This window comes from Phaenicophaeus curvirostris, chromosome 20 (genome assembly GCF_032191515.1).
Source record: "Phaenicophaeus curvirostris isolate KB17595 chromosome 20, BPBGC_Pcur_1.0, whole genome shotgun sequence".
Classification (NCBI taxonomy): Eukaryota; Metazoa; Chordata; class Aves; order Cuculiformes; family Cuculidae; genus Phaenicophaeus; species Phaenicophaeus curvirostris.
In genome coordinates this window covers 11726425-11747354 of record NC_091411.1, presented here as the reverse complement: position 1 = coordinate 11747354, position 20930 = coordinate 11726425, and the positions used below count along the sequence as shown (strand labels likewise).

General features: G+C 45.6%; 1 protein-coding gene across 6 annotated transcripts in view; it reads right to left on the bottom strand.

Moving 5' to 3' along the window:
• The window catches only part of CRB2 (crumbs cell polarity complex component 2), a 62490-nt gene that overhangs the window by 11923 nt on the left and 29637 nt on the right, over positions 1-20930 (bottom strand). For 5 of the 6 annotated variants that reach the window (XM_069873509.1, XM_069873508.1, XM_069873506.1 and 2 more), the window contains exons 2-6: positions 11973-12674; positions 9523-9718; positions 8863-9002; positions 8220-8402; positions 7150-7263 (exon numbers count right to left, since the gene is read on the bottom strand). In XM_069873509.1, the coding sequence (XP_069729610.1) occupies positions 7150-7263; positions 8220-8402; positions 8863-9002; positions 9523-9718; positions 11973-12555 (1216 nt within the window). In that variant the 5' untranslated portion in view covers positions 12556-12674. The remainder of the gene's footprint in view (positions 1-7149; positions 7264-8219; positions 8403-8862; positions 9003-9522; positions 9719-11972; positions 12675-20930) is intronic. The other variant, XM_069873510.1, reaches the window with a different exon arrangement.

Here is a 20930-nt window from a genome sequence, read left to right as displayed (position 1 = left end):
TAGTCTGGCCAGTGTCCTCTCTCCTCGAACAGCAGCAGGAACCCCGGCCCAGGTTGTTTCCCAGCCTCCCAGCTGACACCTGTGGGGCAAGCGCTTCACCCGGGGAGGCAAATGAGACCCTACAAGCATTGCACAACCCCAGGCTGGTGGCTGACTAAACAGCAAGCTTTCCCACAAGACACAACTCCTTTGATTTCTTCAATTGTTTGTTTGAAATGGGTGAAAAGAACAAGCTGACACTTCAGGTCCTAACCCACTGCTCTCTAACCTCACAGACTGCAAACAGGCACAGGAAATGTTCAGCAGCAGAGAGCAGGGCAGCTCTTCGTGGAGGAATCAAAACCACAGGCAGCATCTCTATTGCCATCATTGCTTCTGCTCGCAAACTGCCTTCCCGGGACTTCATAAATGAAGACAGAGATGCCAGCAAAATCAAGGATATTCATTATTTCACTCTTCTCCAAGACATAGACAGTTGTGCCTTTGCAAACCCACTGGGAAGTGAATATTAAGAAGGTCAAAACTGATTTGTTTATCAATACTAAGGGCCATATTGCCAATCCGATCCATTACAGCATTAGGAGACTTCAAGACGTTTGATGAGTTTCTTATCTAGTTACAGACTAAAAACTGCGAGTCAGTGGAACTTGTTATCTGAGAATCAGACAAGTGTTATTTCAAAGGCTGCTATCAGACAAGTATTTCCAGACACTGCAGCTGCAGCTAACAGCCCCAGCTCAGACCCCACAGGGGCTGGGGCAGCAACAGGCACTTGGAAGTCGCTCTGCTTCAGCAGCCTGCACTATTTTCAAATACATATCTATTCACTAAACCCTGAAGTGTTATCGATGTGGTGAGAACAGTCCTGTTCCATAGATGCCAGCGTTACTAAAATCCATACATCCCACCATTCCTTGAATGAAGGTCACTACTCACTGACGGCTATTAATAAGCAGAAACTCAATGGGTACAGCTAAGAATCATATACTTCAACAGGTACATAACATGTTAAAAGAATAAGCGTGCATAAAAAGAGGAATTCTAGTCTAGCTGTCAAATACCAAAAACCCTTGAAGGACACCGCATATTTATGGGCCCAGTCTTGAAACACCCGAGTTCAGTGGGGCTTCCCAGCCAGCGCCGGCTTGCCCTCTCCGTAAGCCTGCTGAATTCCTAGCAGCCTCTCCTGGTGCATCCTAATTAGGGTTTGTATTCACATATTGTATCATTATTATTATCAAAAGAAAAAAGGAGGGGAGGGAGAGGGGGGAGAGAAGAGAATTAGCTGAAACCAGCGACCCCAACACAATTACATTTGCACAATTACTGGCATTTCCATGGCAACACGCCACCCTGACCTCCCTCCCGCCGGGCACCGCTGCGCCAGGAGGCGCTGGGGGAGGAGATGAGGAAGGGCACAGGCCAGCAGAGGTTCTGTCCTCCAAGTTAAAACAAAACCGATTTCTCAATAAAGGAGTTTGAAATCACAGGAGAAAGAAAATTTGGAAAACGTATAAAAAAGCAAAACTAAGGTTTCCCAGAACGGATGGGGAGATGTCTGTGTGTTTACACAGGACACTCAAGTCCAAAACAAGGACCCTGGAGCACCCCAACTCGGTTACTGCACGGAGCGGGGCAGAACTGCAGCACAGACACACAGGGAGCGTGCTGACAGCTCCGCATTCACCTCCCAGCAACAAGGAAATTCCTTGCCCCAAAGTTTCCAAAACAAAACTTTAGGTTTCTTCAAAACAAAAACATTCTTCCTTTCCAGGCAGTTCTGGTTCCCTCTCCTGCCTCCAGCCACCAGGAATCGCACAGCCAGTTCCCTGCCCCAGGCACGCACGCAAACATCCAGCACACGCCACAATTTCTCATTACCTGCCAGCAGAAACATCCCCTCCAGGATCACGCCAATCAGCACAGATTTCATGGCCGACTCCTTGTGGTCATTTGTGACAGTAAAGGGGAAAAAACTGGGGGCAAGTTGGGGGGAGGAATGACAAAAGAGGCCAGATTCAGGCAGCAGAAGCGCTCCGTGATGCCAGTCAGACAGAGAGGGATTGGAGATGAAACCAGCCAATATAGACGAGACCTGCGCTGTAGTGGGAGCTAATCCAGCCCCACTCTAAAGCTCCCAGCTGGCCCCTGTCAGCGCTGACATGAAGAATGCGCACTCAGCGTGCGCTCGCCCAGTGCCTCACAGGAACGCCCGGCGGCACCCACACCAGCGCCATCGGGAAAGAGTAAGGACACAATCTCTGGCCCTTGCCACCTCCTGGGTGAATCTGCCAGTTCCACAAATGAGGCCAAAATATGAATTTTTCTCTTTACAGGCTAAACCAAAAAGCTTCATTTACACCACTCTGTACATTCAATATTGACTTCGTCGGAGTCCAGCACTTCCTGTAGCTTCCTTGCTCCATGTGCCCCGTTCCATGTATTTGTGAGCACAAGCACTTCCACTCTGCAACAGTCACCAAGAAAAGTCTCCAGTTTTAACCACCATGATCTTTTTCTCTGAAATCAAACTGAATGGAAGGAAAATCTCCACATAATGCTGATTGTTCTGGTTCAAAGATAGGACTGCAGGATCAAACCGTTCACCTTCCTCGTTAGTAGCCTTCTAAAATTAGCTGTTGCGATATAATTTTTTTCTCTGTGGTTCTGTTTGGTATTTTTAAGAAAAAAAATGGTTCCTTTCACATTGTAAAGTTCTTGGAGGCAAAATTGTGCTTTCATGTTGTAGGGAGCCCAGGAAGGTTCTGATTTCTGTGAAGAAATGTTATCTGGAAGATTTCCCCAAACTTGGAGTCTCTGTTAGTATCAATGTCAGGTCCAAGTAAACAAAAACTCCCCTATGTCCAAGTCTGGAATCTGTATCAGCAGTATTGCTTTACGATATTAAAAGAAAGCATTCCAGCAACTCTTGTAGCTATTTTACTTTCTTCATCTCACCCAACCCAAACATGCCAGCCAATTTTACAGATAATTTAAGTGGGAGGGATATGATGAGTGTTTGTTTGGAGTCAAAACTTCTCAGACAGTCACAGCTGGGTCCTACACACACACAGATTTTAAACATTAATGCCATCCAATATTATAATAGCCAGTAAGACCCTTCTGATATTGTTCAAGAGAAAACAAATGGGCAGCCTGTGCCCATTTGACTACCTACTGCAGCAATAACCTAGAACTGCGAGGACTGGAGAATGTTAAATCACCTTAAAAAGATCCCTACTTTGATTTCTACACACACATATTTACACACAGAGTCTCTCTGTATCGCTGAATGGAAACACATTCTACCCACGTCCATGTTCTGTAAGTCAACAGATTCTGATCCACTACAAGCCACTACATCTTTTCCAATTCATTGCTTGAAATATTGCTAATCAGAAACTGCGACTGCTTCTTTTCCCAGGATCAGTTTAAGGATCTACACAGACTAAAGTTCTCTACAGACAGAATGAAGAACGCAAAATACAGTCATGACAATTCTAAATAGTACATCTATATGTCACCTTGCCATACCTACACGCAGGGGAATTCTCTCTCTCTGCGACACTGCTCTGCCCAGTACTTGCCTACTCCAATTCTGAAGATGACTTTAACCCATTTTGGTTAGGAAGGAAGTCAAATTTAATTCAGTTGCTCCACTGGTAATAATCCTCTCAAAAGCCTTTAACCATGGTGACCTGGCACATCTCAGGTTGCCCACAGACAGAAAACCTGTGCGAAGGGCTAGATCAAACCAGACCGTGCAGTCACCAGCTTTGGCACCTCTAAGGACTCAGAACTCACCTGGCACCTAGACTCCAGCAGCATCTAGACTGAGGCATCCGCTCTTGCAGCGCTGTGATCAGATGACAGGAAAGTCAAAAGGTCTGCTCACTGTGGAGCTGTGATCCAGAAGGGAGATGAGCGTGGATTGAAAGGGAAGCAGGAGGGGAAGATGTGTTCCACAGCTCCCTTCAGCTATATTTACCAAAAGGGATTCTGTGAAGGGGTAACAGTCCTCTAATCTCTTTACTATCTTAACCTTCTGGCTGCCCTTTCTGTAGAGCCTACATCTCTAAAACAAGACTAGCATCAAGAAATAACTGTACAGAAAAATTAAATCTATCCCAAGGTGGTTAGAAGGAAGCAACATCTCCCATTTATTTCATGACCCACGACCAAGGAATTCAAGCCTGCTTGATCTGTGCTGGCACCCTTATGCAGTAACCATTTATAGCCAGCTAGACTGAAGACATCCTAGTTCTTCAAGGACATCTGACAGAGACATTATGATTGAACAAAGTAAAACAGTCAGTAAGCACTGTAATCATACTGGGATACGTGCACAATCCCTCCCAAATTTGCCACCACATCACCTCCTGGGTTCTCATGAAAGCAGAAGCCTTCCTCAGCCATGTGCAAAAAAAGCTCTGAATGTTACCATGACTGCAAGGTGCCACTGCCAAGGGATGTCGGCAACTGGAATGATGGTGCTCTTCCCCTTGCATTCCAGCTGGCCAATGCCACAGCAGCATGGCTTAGGACACTGCCTTCCTAAAGACAACTTTAGCAGGAGTGGAAATACAAATGGGAGCACTCAGGCCGTTTAAAAGTTTTTAAAGAATGAATGAGCCGAATTCCACTTAAGCGATTAGATTCTGGAAAGTTAAAAATATGTTCCCATCCCAAATGCAGGTACTTGTCTTTTTCACATCCTGGCCTAAACCGTAGCCTAGGACATATGTGATGGACCGAAAACACTCCTATGAATAAAAAATTCATTTTCTTCCTAAAACACAGACCTTGCCTGAAATGCTTTTTATCTTTACCACAGTTAACAATTTCCAAGACCATGCAAGATTCATCCTCTTTCTCACTTCATTTACTATCCATGCAATCTTTTGATTCACACTTCTTAGATCCTCTCCGGGTACATCCTCTATCAAAACACAAACTGATGTGCTGAACAGACTCTTCAGGACCTACTATGTGATTTGCTCAGGAATGAGGCACCACTTGTGTAGCAACTACATCTCAGAGAGCGCGGGCTCATCTCCCTGTGCTGCCGTAGCCTGAAACACCACTCAGGCAGTTAATTTGCAAAGAAAGAATTTGTCCTGGCTCACATTGTTATCCCAACACTCCCCAAATTCCTCAGACTGAAGGAAAAAAAAAAACGAAGGAACCCCCTGCCGCCCCAAGAAAGCCTTCCTCATCAGAGTAGCAAGTTCACTTTAATCAGCGGAGGCAGCTTAAACCCAAGTTCATAGCAGATCTAAGCTGCCATAGAAATGTGTTTTGAACAGAAACATTATGGGAAGCTTCACAAAGTTGTTCTGTGATCCTAATACGAAGTAATAAGCTGTTTACCCAGCATGACTGTACTGGGATTAATTGACAAAGGAGGGGAGATTAATTGCTACTATTTCCCTGTCAGCTTCACTCCTCCACACACACTCACTGATCTCCCAGATTGCTCCCAGCCCTTTGCTGTGTTCATGTGTCAGAGCTACCTCAGCTGAGAAAGTTCTTTACCCAAAGCAATACCTAGAAAAGCAACCTGCTTCTAATCCCCTTCAAGTACTAATGAACCCAAATCTGATGCAACAGAATGAACTCTCGCACTCCCTCACCCATCATCCCATGTTTCTGTCAGGTTTTCTGCCCATAAGCACACCAAGAATTGGAGAGGATTAAACAGATCTATAGTCTGGCAAAGCACAATGAAATTCTGAACTCTGCAAGGGTGCCAGCGCACCAAAGGAAGAAAAGGGAACAGGGCACGTACATGAGTGGGAATTCTGACAAGTAGGATAAACTTCAAACCATCTCTTTGGACAAGATCTCAGTTCACGAGCACAGCATTGTAACTACCCAAGAAAGCAGCAATAAAGAGCTCGGACAAAGGCTTATTTTCAAAGAACTTGCCTACAAAAGCAAATTTTTCTTGGCCTCACCTGAATTAGGAATCCAAAGCACTCAAATTAGGCCAGAAAAAAACCCACAGGTACTTCAGCCCAGTTACATAAGGTGTTAACTAGAAGCTGATTTGAGATTCTGGGAGTGAAAGTATCAGTGCAATGGGTCTTCCCAGGAAGAAGCTGGGCAGTCACCCCAACACAGCTCAACAGCTCGGACCACAGAAGGAACACAAAGCGTTCCCATGCAAAAAGGCCTAAGGCAGTCTCTGGAATGCTGCTACCTGCAGTCGCAAGAAATTACAGGGACACGGTTTTCTTCGGGCTTCAGTTTTTTCTTTTTTCCCCACGAGATGGCAGCCTAGTAACACTGCGGAAAAGCGACACACACCTCAGAAACGCATAAATACAGGATTCCACTGGGGATCACCTTTCTTGTAAACTAGTTTATGGTGTTAAACTGCTCAAAACAGAGACTGCACATGGAATTTAAAGATGCAGGAGACATTTTTAAACTAATCTGAAGTTTAGTATCAGTTAGCAGCGTACCTTCCCAACAGAGCTGCTGTGCAATATTCACTATCCTCTAGTTTCTCAGCTAGAAAAGCAAGACCCATTAGGGTCACACAGGGCATGTAGGTAAGAATCCAGACTCTCCATTCCCTTGTAAACAGAGAAGGCTTCATTTCCTCACATCACAAAGACCTTTTGACCTCCTAACATAGCAGATTACTGCCTATAGCCAAAAACTGCTGCCTCTTATCATCCAGGGGTGTTAGGGAATGGAGATGTTGCACAGATGTTTGATGTGCTGGCAATCCAATCTGCTACACTCAGTAGCTTTCGATAACTAGAACATTAGGCACCTTTTTTTAATTTGAAGGCTGGTTTTCTTCATAATATATGTACAAAAAATCCCACGGTTCCCCCAGTGAACTTTCACTCCAGGACACAGATCCCCTCAATATTCTGACCGTTAGACTCTTCAACATAGTTGATCTCGGGTCTCAAAATCTAGTTCATAGCCTATCAGCTTACTTGACCAAAGTCGCACAGCTTTCCCCTGGCATTTGAGTCCTGAAGCACAGCCATCCCACAGCACCACTACCACGCACCCTGCAGATCATCTCAGTCCTGCTCCACAGCCTGGGCTGCCCAGGGCTGGAATCCAGTCCTGCAGCCCCGCAGTAATACAGCAGGCATTCCAGGCAACCCGCTTCACCAGCATTACCTGAATAACCTGGCAGACAATGACAAACGAAGCTGTTAACAAGGTCTACACAGAGCCCTCCATTCTGACACGGCTGGGACTCGCACTCATCAATGTTGACAAAGCAGGTCTCCCCTTTAAAGTAACAAAAAAGAAAAAATAGGCATCTTAAGTGCACATGTACATAAGTGAAGGAAAGAATCTAAATAACAACTGCATTCATAATTTTTTATATTTCTTTTCCTTTATCTAAAAATGCAAAAGAATCTCTTGAACTACAGCAAGCCTCTCCAGCGACTCTGGCACACAGATACCAGCACCAAAACCATCGGGGAAAATGAAGTAGGGAAAGGTCAAATGATTTTCCAGTGTCATGAAAGGGAGCAGTGTCAGGATGAGAACTTCTGAACCATCCCCATCCATGCAATAGTGAGGCAAATTCTCATTTTTGTCTCAAAAAAGAATACAGTACTATTGTTTAGCCCCTACAAACCAAGGAAAGGACGATATTTCAGCTGAACATCCACGTTGCTGCTAGCTCCAAGAGCAAGATATCAAGAAAAGAAGAGAAGCTGTGGATGCTCCATCCCTGGAGGCGCTCCATGATTCTATGCAGAACCCCTCTCCTCCTACTCCCTCTAGATTATACAGTTGCTGTCACAAGAGTAGTCTCATGGGGACACACCTACAACAGTTATCTGGGACTCCAGGGAATTAGTTTCCTCTGATGAGGAGTTTCACAGATATCTTATACGGATGAATTCTGCCCTATGCATGAGAAAGACAAAGAGAAAGCACCTTGGCATCTCCATAGCCAGAGGGCATCTAAGCACACAGTGAAGTGCGTGGCTGCTGCCTCAGCCTGGAGACAGGCTTGCTGGACAGAGTGACGTTCAGACAGCTGTCTGCGATACAGCCATCCAGTGCGTGAACAGAGGCTCCTTCCCCAGGCACCAGGCTGCCACCCCCTCGGAAGTACCACTCGTTAAGTGACTTTTGTTGCACAGATAATCTTTGCTCCATTCCTCTCTACTCAAACCATGTAGCAGCTGTCAGGTGCAGGCAAGATGAACATTTACTGCACAGCTCACCTGTAAAGCCTGGCCGGCACTCGCAGAGGAAACCGGCTGCTTGGTGATAGCTGAAGTAACTGGGGAAGTCAGGCTGTGTGCCGTAATAGGCTTGGTTGGATCGCTCTAAGCACACACCTCCGTTGTGGCAGGGATCCGAAGCACACTCATCCACATCCTCTTCACAGTGCTGCCCTGCGTAACCTGCCAGGAGACATCTGTCAACATCACACACAACTGCACTGGAATTAGTCTCCCAAATATTGTGTCTGCCCTGAAGGTGACAACGAGACCCGGAAGACACCGCAGCTCGTGCAGTAGGGAGTCTCCACTTTCTCCGCTATGTCAAATGTAGGAGACAAATAATCAATTTGCAGGAAAGCATTTACTTCGTGGTAGAAAAACACATGATGGAAAATGGCAGAAAAGAGAAGGAATATTTTTGAGAAGCAGGGTGCATTTCCCAGCAATGAGGCCAACTGGATTTGGGGATGGCTTCTAAAGGGAAGCAGCAGCAGCCTCACTGTTTCAGACAATGAAAAATCATACTGGACCATGCAGCATGATCGTTAATTCTTTACTTCTTCAACATGGCTATTGCGTATGCGCTCTCCATTGCGGCGTGCCCACAGACCAGCAAAGCAAAACCAACTTTTTAACTTACCTGGCCAGCAGGCACAGCTGTAGCTTTTGATCCCCTCCACGCACGTGGCACCGTTCAGACAGGGGTGAGAGGCACACTCCAGAATATCCAGCTCACAGTGGGCCCCCTCGAAGCCTGTGTCGCTGCAGTCACAACGGTAGCTGTGGGGCACCAAAACAGAGCAACACCTGAGTTCTTAATGTGACTGCAAAGCACGCTCTAAGGAAAGAGCAAATGGAGCCAAGCTGCCAGTCCTCAAACCCACTTGTGGGGCAGACGAGAAAGGAAGTTCCATCGACACAAACCACACTAACAACAGAGCAGAACCCCCAGGAGCCCCTGAGTTCAATCTGTACTAATGAAAACGTAAATTCAGACACACAGGTGTGTTCCGAGCAGCTGCCTTTGCTGCTCATGCTCTGTCAGTCACTTCCCTTTGTATCAGCTGGAAACAATAACAGGAATCTCTTCCTACCTTCCTTTAAGCACTCCAGGAGTTCTGCTCCTGGGAGGGGCCTCGTCCCTTACTGCCATAAATCCCCCAGTTACTGCCAGTGGGACATACAACACACTAAATCCAGTTCCCCACCCAGATTTCCACTCTAATTTTCCCAGGTTATACTGAGCAGAGCTTTAGATCAGTCTTGGTATCTAACTGCCCAAGGGACTCGGATTTCTCACCTGTTAACAAGGTCGTGACAGGTCCCATTGTTCTGGCAGGGCTGGCTCACACACTCATCAATGTCCACCTCGCACTGCGTTCCCTGGTAACCCGGTGCACAAGTGCAGGTGTAGAACCCAATCTGATCATGGCACAGGGCCCCGTTCTGGCAAGGGTCTGAATCACACTCATCTATTTCAGCATCACAGTTCACACCTTTGTTACAAAACAGAGAAACACCTGTGTTACAAACCCAGAACAGTACAGCTGTGCTGCCTGGCTGCTCAGCTGGAATCACAAAAGCTGTGTTATCAACCCAAAGTGGTTACCATAGGGATCCAGTTTAATATCGCCATCAGAATAGTGCAAACTCATGAACCCTATTCGATTCTTAAGAATTAAGGACCTTTAATTTTTATTTGCAACAAAATTATTTTGTCTAGACTTCTGGATTTTTTGCCTTCTATCAAAACTAAAAACTAGTTTCCAGTATTTGTGAAGGTTTAGTCTCTTTCATTCAGGTTTGTCCAAGCAGCCAGCCCATCAGCACTTCACAAATTACATCTTATTTCTGAGTAAGCCACAAATGCCTCATCTTACACACAGCTCTTAAAAATCCATTGATAGCTGTTTTGGTTTGGGATCTTTTGAGGGAAGGGAGGACAGGAATGGGAGAAGAAGAATTACACTGCTAGTCAGTGTTATCTGAACTTTTATATATGATACAGTTCTTACAGTGTTAGTTAGACAGGGAACTCTTCACTTGCGTCACGCTGCTATTTATCAGATCCGGCTGCATTGGGGTGTGGGAAAAGTGATCTCTACACTGCTCCATTTGCTTAAATAATATTTGTAACTCACTTTGAGAAATCTAGGAAAAAAGCATTAAAGCAGTGCAAAACACTAATTACAGCGATACTAGATACTAGTAAGTAATTCTATTATGCAATGCTATTAAAAATTAGGTTTTAGCTCCGACACTACTAGTCAAGAATAACAGCAAGTCATGTATTTTTGGACCCTGACAAAATAAGACCTCCTGCACAACTTCTTTGCAACCACCTTACCGTACTACCTTCCACCTCCAAGTTGTCTGTGCCCTGACATCACCTCCAAACCTTAGTCATTACAGCAGCACCTGCCAATTCATCTAAGCTCCCCTTCCTGGCAAAGGCTCGCCACAGAGCAGGCATGGCCATCCTAATCCTGACGGAATGTGGGCCCCCTAATCTGCTGCTTCAAACCCGTCAATACCCATGTAAAACTTTCTTCACCTAAATTCCAGCTGCAAGCACCAGGAAACAACATGGTCATGCTGGCCAATGGTGCTAGAACCTCTGGGGGAAGCACTGGAGCAGAAGGCAAAGCCTCATGTTTAACCTCAGAATAACTTGGAGCACAGCTCCTCCAGCTGCCTGGATCACTTTATCACTTCCTTGGCAGAGGAATCCCACAATGCTGAACTGAGGATTCAGCATGGAGATAAAAAAAGAAACCGATTTGCAAAGACAGAATGATGTTTGATACCCAAAATCAGTAGTAAACTTACAGCCTACACAGAAATTCTGCCTTTTTTCTTCCTTCATCTCTGTTCATTTTTATCAGAGAGTGAGTCAGCAGCAGGGACTACATTCCTGATGTTGTAACTTCTCCTCATACCACTAGAAATCAGCAGCATTCCTCCACAGCAACCTCACTCTTTAAACACTTCAGCCTGTGACAATGAGGAGTGCTGAGAAAGTTCATGTGCGAGGCAGTACCAGGCAGACCTGGGCACAGCACAACTGCATTCCGCTCTGATAAGCAGAGCTGGAGAAAGGAGAGCCCCCACTGCCTCCCACACAGATAACTCACAGGTGGAGATATTCTCCAAGTCAACACCAGTGCAGATGCACAAAAAAAGGAGATACTTAAGTCACAGGCCAAAAAACATTTGCTGGAAGTGAAAGAACTAGAAAAGATATCTCCATTTTATTCCAAAAGGACTACGTCCCTCAGAGAGATCCTACAGCACAGCACAAAGAACTACAGCCCAGACAGGCAGAGGTAAGTTATGCCTGGAAACACTGAGTCTTCATTTCCTGATAACAAACCTCTTTTCTCCTATACCTCCCTTAATTTCATACTGAGAGCTAATCGCATCTCCTTGTATCAGAACTCAATGTCTCAGGCAGCCCGCTCACTCTCACTTTCAGATCCATGTCTCTCAACATCCACATCACCCCTGGCAATGAAAGTCTCAACCATTTCCCAGAAGCCACAACACCAAACCCCGCACCATTATTCACACACAGTATCAAACACTTCAGAAATGCAAGTCGTGCAACAGAGATTGCAGTCTCACAGCTGTAAAACAACGGTTCCTCAGGACAGCTACTGACAAGAATAACAGAAGCAGGCAAACTGTGGAAGTACATGAACAGAGAGATGTAACCCCACCACCTGGCAAGTACATGAGTGTGAACGGTACCTGTGTAGCCGGGGACGCACTTGCATAAATAGTGATCCATCTCATTGAGGCAGGTGCCATTGTTTTTACAGGGCCGGGAGGCACACTCGTTGATGTCTATCTCACAGTTGTATCCTTGGAACCCAGGCACACAGAAACAGCTATACTCATTCACCCTGTCTCGGCAGATGGCTCCGTTCTGGCACGGGTTGGAGGCGCACTCGTCAGTGTTGTCTCCGCAGTCGGCCCCGGTGAAGCCAGGCTGGCAGATGCAGGTATAGTCCCCAGGACCCTCGACACACGTCCCGTTATTTAGGCAGGGGTGGCTAGAGCAGACAGAGCTTTCTGTTTGGCAGCCTTCTCCCGTCAGTCCTGCTTGGCATTTACAGGTGTATCCATTTACACTATCTACACATTCAAAGCCAGGGTCTGTACAAGGGTTGCTCTCACACTCATCCACATCAACGCCACAATCAATACCTGTGAAGCCAGGCATACAGGTGCATTCATATTCCAGGACTCCTGGAGTGCTGTTGCACATCCTCTGGGCAGGACACTCATGTTTGACGCAAGCGTCATAGAGGAGTTCACAGTTTGTGCCCATGTAGGCTACAGGCTCCACGGGGCAGGTGCACTGGTAACCGGCTCCCAGATCCTTACAGGTGCCACCGTTTTCACAGGGGGATGAGGAACAGCTGCTCTCATTTTCAGAGTATGAAGTTCCTGTTGAGAAAAGAGACTTTATGTTAATCAGCATTTGTAGCTCTAAGGAAGAAAGTTCTCCCGATCACCACATACAACTTGGAGACTGCCCACCTAAATTCCACCTGCAAGACCCTGCTGGCCATTAGCCAAGAAGGCTATGGGAGAATCAAACATTTACTGTTAATACAGCACAGCACGCCTTCGTATGATGATGGCAGTCAATAATTTCTTGCTCCAGTGGATGTCTAGGTGCCTGGTTTCGAGGAGGTACTCACAAACTGACTGTTTTACTTCATCCCCGAGTCATTTTGAGAGCCGTGAAATGTACCACCTTAAACCCGTTCACAAGATGAACTTGGTGTAAACTTCACTGACCCTTTTCACCACAGGGCGCAGCACAGGTGCTCAGCAATTCAGAGGCACAGACTATGCTCCTTCTGCACTTCTGCACTTTTTCCCAGCTAATTCTCTGGTGATTTAAGGTGCTGCCATAAACAATCCAAGCCAAACTCCAAACTGGCACATTTCACATAGTTTGATTACCCCGAGCAGCTCTGAGCATGATAATCACCGCCAGGCCCCTCTCCCCACAAGCAGACGTGCGCTTACATTGCAGGAAAAACTTTCAGGTGTTCTGAGAACAGCAAAGAGCAGAGACCAAGGAGGTTCACTGTCCTGATGGCATCATAGATCCAAACTCTTCCTATCTGCAGAGCCAAAACACCAGTCTAATACCCAGATACCAGCAACTAATGTGGAGACCCTAACACTCCCCTAAATCTGGAGGCATTTGAATGTGATCAGTGTATTCCCACCCAGCCACAATGCACCCAGTGAGTGCCAAAGGCAGCGATTCCTGCCAGCTGAGAACCCTTGCGTTGAAACGCTGTGCTCCACACCAAGAATTTGCCAGGATCACACACCACAGCATCACTTCCCAGCTGACATTACACATTCTATCACTCAGGCCATCGTTATCCCAGCCCATTTTTGGTCATGGTTGCCTTGCTCTGGTGAGTGCATCTTCTACACACAAGTAGTTAATCAGTGTGAGTTTTCTATCAACCCCCTGCCCCCCCAGCCCTGTCTCTTTGTACCTGAAGGCAGAGGAATCAGGCTTCAGGGCCTGAAAAGGATTTAGAGGAGACTTTGGTTTACAATAGCCTGCCCCTGCCCTGACCTCCCCCAGATTCCTCCCACCAGAAGACTGAAGTGTTTCTAAGTCTCCTTTCAAGAGGCAGTGTTGATGGGGAAGGAGGGTGCTCAGGGATTTAGGCAGCCCTTTCTCTTCCCCCGCAGAAACCCTACCGCCCATTCCTCTCTTCCTCTCTCATGTGATGCTGGGGAGTGTTGCTGAGCATTGCACTGTCCAGCAATCCCATTATTCTGCCATCCACCCTTTTATTCTCAGATTCCCAGTCAGGCAGAAAACAAGGGTGACGGAATCTGCCTGGAATCTCTGTAGCAATTAGAGCGGGAGCCTAGGAAACTATTTGCAAAAGAGCCTTCCTAGGCATGAGATACAAGCCTTTGTGCACTTAATGAGTAACCAGTCCCCAGCCTGCACTTCCCAGGAGCAGAGTCTGGGATAAAAAAAAAGAGAGACCAGGCCCACTGCCCTTTCAGAACGACTCCTCCGACTTGCAGCAGATTTGCAGAGACATTCACGTTCCAACAGAACCACCAAGCACTGCACGTGTAGACTGGCTGAAGTCATTCCACAGGCTACATCCATGGTTTTCTGATTCCATTACAAGCAGACAACACAAATGTTTCTTGCAAATAAAGACAAATACTGAATTCCTTTGCTATTTCCTGCCTTTTCCAAAGCTCTTTTGCACCACACATACCTGTTTGTAACTTCTCTATTTCAGTTCATCGTGACTGCAGTCCTCAATAATCTGAATTAGTCAGTAATGCATGTCCACCACACAAAGATTTGGTGAAAAATACATGGCCCCATATTCCCACAGAAACTTGCAGACTTCACAGGGCTTGAACTACAGACAGATACCATGTCAGGCAAAGACAGCGCTTCACTAAAGCTTCAAAAGGTCCTGTTGGTTTACCAAGACCAGCAGCAGAGCAATGGAGAGAATTCCATCTCCTCTCAGCTCACTGTGATCATGAAGAGCAGCAATTAACTAGTTACCTGTACTCACTGTGGTGAATAACTAGTTGTAAACAGAACTTCATAGAGAAAAGCTCGATTCCTGCATTGTTACTGCATTCATTTTAGCTGCTTTCTATGACCAAGTGTTACCTTAGTTATGTCCAAGAATGATGACTTAGGCAGGACCTCATTTTGGAGGACACATCCTGACACAGCACTGCTCGTAAGGCACACACGGAGCAGCCCGAAACTGCAGCATAAACCACAAGGAATGAAATAACATCTAAATGACTTCAAATTATTCTGTGAACTGCAGCTTGCAGAAATCTACCCACAAGTTTGCCCTACTCAGCAGAGGTTACAGGAGCATTAACAATACTAACTCCATGATTATATCATACACTTCCCTGTATACAGCACACCTATGCTAATACTGGACTATTTCCCAAGGACAGAACACGCCCATGCGTAAATACAGTATAAACCTATTCGTTATTCAGTGGCAGTGCTAAACTTCTGGCTAAATAATTCCCCAGATGAGACACTCACTCAAACCAGAATTCATCACAGAGTGATGTCAGAGAGAGGATTTCAGCAGTGAGCACAATGTTTGTGACGTGGCCAGGAGGTTAAATGCATTCTGCAAGAATTCAGTGTACTGAATGGGTACCAAAGGCTCAGAGTACCCCCTGGCTTGAGAAAGAACACATATGATGCCGTTAGCACTGGTTTCACTATTTTCATCCATCAATCCAGGGGCATAAAATAAATCCTCTCCATTTTGGAATATATTACTACATGAATGTGAATAGCATATGGATATGCACCAATGTTAATAAGCATGATGAATACCTTAGCTTTCCCTGCCACAAAATATACCAACCATGGAAACACGTAATTCAGACTATGCTATCCCATGAAGAAGGTGAAAATCAGATCAAAGAAGCTGTTGAATTAAGTTTTTCACTTAAGTGGTTTTTGCTGGATTGACAATGACATTCTGAATTTTGCCTTTACATTTCACAAGAAGAATATGAATCAGTGATGTTTATAAGTGAAAAAAAGGTTAAAAAAATATATTGCACCCTTGCCATCCTACAACCCTGCTCTGCAGTGAAACTGGAGAAGACTCCAGTTCCTTTGAAGAATATGTTCCAGGCGTTTAGGGGTGGATTAGGGGGAACTTCAAAGGGATACAGAGCTGCATAAAACTCATTCATTAAGCTCTGTCAGGACAGGCCTGATTTTACACCTTAAAGGTAGATGACAAAGGTCTCCACTAAAGGAGGAGTTTGTGACCTTTTGTATCACTGCATGGCAAACAAGCTGCAGCACCAGGCTTTGTTTTAATAACCAGCTTTAATAATTTTATACTTTATACCTTCACTAAATGATGTTGTCAAAAGGAAGTTGCAACAGTGAGTTTTCTAGCCATAAAAGGAGAAACCAGAAATGAAGGAGATGCTGAGCAGTCTGAGATCCCCCAGCAGCAGTTCCCTGTCTCTCTCCCAGAGTTCTGGAGGATCTCTTACTCCAATAAAGCCACACAGGATGCAGTTGTGCTGCACTGGCCAAGAGCCTTGTGGGACCTGATAAAGACAGCATGGGAGGAGGAGGAGGTTCAGGTTTGCAAAGAGCTGCAGCAAGGTTTCAGTCTTTTTCTTTATAAACAAACCATCCTCCTTGCTTTGACTGTGCTCCCTCATCTCATACATGTGAATCTCAGGGGTAACTCCCCCCCAGCATGAGTTGCATCGCTGCAGGTTCTCTCACAGCCTCCTCTCTTCCCTACACTGCCCTTACAATACCACTGCTGGCAGAGGTTTTACTACAGACCAACCAGGAGCAACTAAAACAGACTGGATACGGAGCTTCAGTCATTTCATTACTTCACCACTTCTGAGACGTTGCTTTAGCACTGCTCACTGGTCCTTGTTTTTTGTTTTGGCTTTCCATAAGTTTGTTTTTTCAAAGTCTTGGTAAACTATGATGGGAGGATAGATGTCCTTGTGCTGGGGATACAACTGACCTTATGGAAGACAATGTCACATCTCCATGAACCTCCTTCTCACTTTAATTTTAGCAGCTGAAGTTGTCAATTCCCATGGTCCCCTCAACTGTCACCCTATCCATGCACAGGTACCTGAAATTCCCAGATCCCACACTGCTTCACTGATAACCTTTAAGGTGCTCTTAATAGTCACTTAAAATTCCATCAGGGAAGCTGCAGGCACCAGGGTTGGGGTTATCAGCTCAGAGATTACCTTGTTTCCTTCTTTATGAAGGACAATTTTGACAAGTGATTCATGTTTTCTTCTAAAAAAAGAATGGAATTCAAATGGAATAAAATAATCTTCATAACCACAAAAACTCTACACAGAGTCCATGGTACTTACTGAGAGCACCAATCTCTGTCCCTGCCTGTGCACTGCACTCACAGGGCAATGTCACCTTTTCACCTTACAGCAACTGGAAGAAAGACAACTTAAAACTGGGAGGTGAGAAGAGCAGCCTTCCCAGCAGCACCCCAGTCATCATCGAGCCAGAGGAATCTTTGAGTGCCTAAAGCGGTAATGCTCAAACCCCAGCCTGATGCAATTCTTATCAGCCAGGCTGTGCTCCTGCTGGTCACCCCAGCACATTTCTCACCAGAGAAAGATGCTTAGGCCAAGGGCAGAAAGGGAACCCCTCCACCTCAAATATCAGAGTAACACATCCACTAAACAAACTCCGAATAAAGGAATGGAAAGAGTTATGTCTCCATGACAACAGGAAGGCATGTGCTTATATTAGTAAATCCCTGCTGACCTCTGCTGATCTTTCCCTACCCAGGGCAGGGTACAGGATTAGTGACAGGGCACACACCACGGCCTGTTCCCAGGAGCCACACCAGGAAGACTGGGAAGGCCTGAAAAGGGGCTTTCATGCTGTTCACCCTCTCTCTTCCCCACCCTTACTAACTTTGGAAGGATAGCATACCTGCTATGGGGGGTAATGGCAGAGTATAATCACACCCAGCTTTAGGAAGTGCCTTCTGTGCATTTGTCCAGGGATCAAACAAGGCCTTTAGGGGTGGCTCTGCACATCCTAGGGCTTTACAAGCTTCTTCACATAGGAGAGTAAACCCTTTCTCTCCAGACCTGAGTAAAGCACCTGAGTAAAGCGCCTGTCCCTGGCAACAGGAGCATCAGAGAACAAGGCCCTGAAATTCTGAGACTGCCAATAAGCTCATGACATGTTAAGAATTGGCCTAAAATATTCCATAACCTGTATTCCTTGTCCCACTTAACACCGTAATGGGCATCTTTCAACAGCTGCTTTAACAGTGGGCTGTTCTTTTCAATATCAGAAAATGGGATGTGGGTATGGGAAGCATTCCAGAATATCAGTGTTTGATCACAACCACAAGCTTCATGGGCTGCAACAGCTTATCACCTCTGCCAGCCACCAGGAGAAGCTGTTGCAGTGCCTCCTCCCACTGACCTGCTGCTCCCTCTTCCCCGGCCACTTCCCACAAGCTTTTGTTTGAATTTCCAAGTCTTATAGTCTTATACCTAGGTGTCATCACCATTACAATTAGGTGTATTCAACTCCCCTCAGGACCCTGGGAATGAAGTCAAGTTCTTCCTCTCTACTTTTCCATAGCAAGTTGGGTTCTTTGTTTGGTTGGTTGGTTGGTTTTTTTATCATTGTGCAAATAGGATAAAAGGGAGAAACAAAATGGTACTTCCTGAAAACTGAGATACTACCTGCTGGCTGAACCTAAACATGGTTCTTATCATCTCAGGTTATCAGCTTATCAGATCTGGCAACATCTGTGAAGCAAGACAGGACACTATGACAAAAAAAAAAGCCTTCAAAACAAAGACTAGGTAATCAAAACCTAATGTCAGCAATCAGCAGGTAGCACCTCTAAGACAATACTGAATGAATGGCCCAGCAAGACTGTAGGGATCCCAGCAACGCCTACAACTACAACACCTTTTAGATTGAGCCATTTTAAGAAAAGCCTTACTGTTCATGCATTTGTTGTACCTTGGAGAGGTTTGGTAGGTTAAACACACAGCCACCTCCCAGCTTGGATACTCCTATCCAATCCTCTAGTGAAGTCCCCACACACAGCTCAGACTGTGGTTTTTACCATCCAAAGTCTTAGGTGGACACGTGCATTCATCACTTCCCAGGCTACTTCTTATATTGTTTTTCTCTGTAACTGGAGACCAACAAGTTGCAGACCATAACAATTACATGTTGGGGTTTTGGTGTGACAGAGTTCTTTCATACCAGAGAGATGTACACAGCCTACTAGTGGAAAGTATTCAAAACGAATTTACAAGGGCCTAGACCACCAGTTTCATTAAGACAGGCATAAGATGACGTGGCTCAGTTTCCCTTTGTGAAGTATGCATAATATTTACACCCTCAAAGAAGGGGAATCCCTATTCCTGGCTCTCTCCCTCCCGCCCAGTGAGTCACTAAATGGAGCCAAACAGTGGGCAGCAACCCCCAGGCCTGAGCAATGCCAGCATCACAGGCAGAGGCATTAACTAGAAATACAATTATGGGGAATTAAACTTACTCTTAACACAGAACAAGTAGCTAGCTCGCTTGTTTTCATTATCTGTTCACTGCTACAACACAGTTTTGAAGATGTAACTTCTATTATCACGCTTCTACAACTTGGAGAAAAACAGGAGCTATAAATCCCTGTTTTATGACAGTATTGCATACATTGCTGCAGTAGCCCTTTGATCTTCTGTGCTTATGACACCCCAGTATTTTCCCTTAATAAACGCTCCTCCGAGCTGACCTTCATGGTTTACACATTCTCTGATCTCTCAGCCATTGCCACAGATCAAACACTGAGGCAGAGGGGATCCTGTGTATTTAGTTAATCAGGTTGAGTCACAGGCTTTAATTTCCAATTCTTATTTAAATATACTGACCATCAACAAAACAGCCAAAGAGCCTGTGTTCCCACTTTTTGAAGCGAGTGAGATTCAAACCATCCCTATGTCCAAACTAATCTCAAGAGCCTGCATTAGAGGAGATAACAAAATGCCAGGAAAAAGGTCTGTCTGCACGTGTTCTCTCTCAACAGGCGTCCAAGGCATTTTCCAGGCCAAAGGTATGTGGATTACCATGCTCATAGCTGGCGAGAGTTATGGGAACAGAAATGAGTAGACACACATTCCACCCTCCAGAATCTCCTTCAGAACACAACAAATTGAGCTAAGAGCTATTCTGCCTATCACACAGACAACAGCAGTAAAACCAGAGTCACCTAGAGTCTATGCCTTTGGGGTTCATTGTAAACAACTGGAGAGAGCATGGATCTGGCTGCAGGGTGGGCTTACAGTTCAGACTGCAACACCTGGATAATTAGGATTTTCTCAAAAATTCTTAACAAATAACATGGCCGCTCTGTGCTCCAAAGACATTTAGACTCTGACAATTAGAAATCAAAAAAATAAAGCGGTCATATGCCTCACAAGAGCAGGAAAAGGCATTTCCTTATGGCCTTGAAATTCTACAAGTGCCATACAAATAGCACCACTCACTGCAGTTAAAGTCTGGCACAATTCCCCTTGCAAAACAGGAGCAGGTGGAAAGACTATGGAAGTTACCACTTCCCTGGAGCTTTGCTGGCTATGTCAGGATGTGTCATCCACCTGCCCTCCAAGAAAAAACAAGGTCCTCAGTAAACCACTAATCCAGAACAGAGCTTTACCCAAGAGTGAAAAGCCATTGGTGCAATGGTCAAACAGCACAGACCCCAGAGACGCGCCAGCCAGCTCCCTGGCAGCCACACAGTGAAATACCAAACACGCAAAGGGCCTTCCTTCTGCACAGCACAAAGCCACCACAATTGCTCCACACTCCAAACCAGTAGCTATGGTTACTGGGTACAAAAGACAGTCCCTGCTGCTTCCCTGTGGCCAGAGGAATTCCAGGCACTTGGGGCGAATACAGCAGACAAAGAAGCTGGCACAAGGAAGAGGAAAAAAAAAAAACCTATCAGACAAAAATCAAAAGATTTTGACTTCCATATTCATGGCTGAGGTGATGAGAGCAGAGGAAATTCAGGGAGAATTCCAACTGCTGGCGAATCAAAGGAAAAGCTCAAAACTTTCTCCAACTCTCAAAAAGTACATAAACAT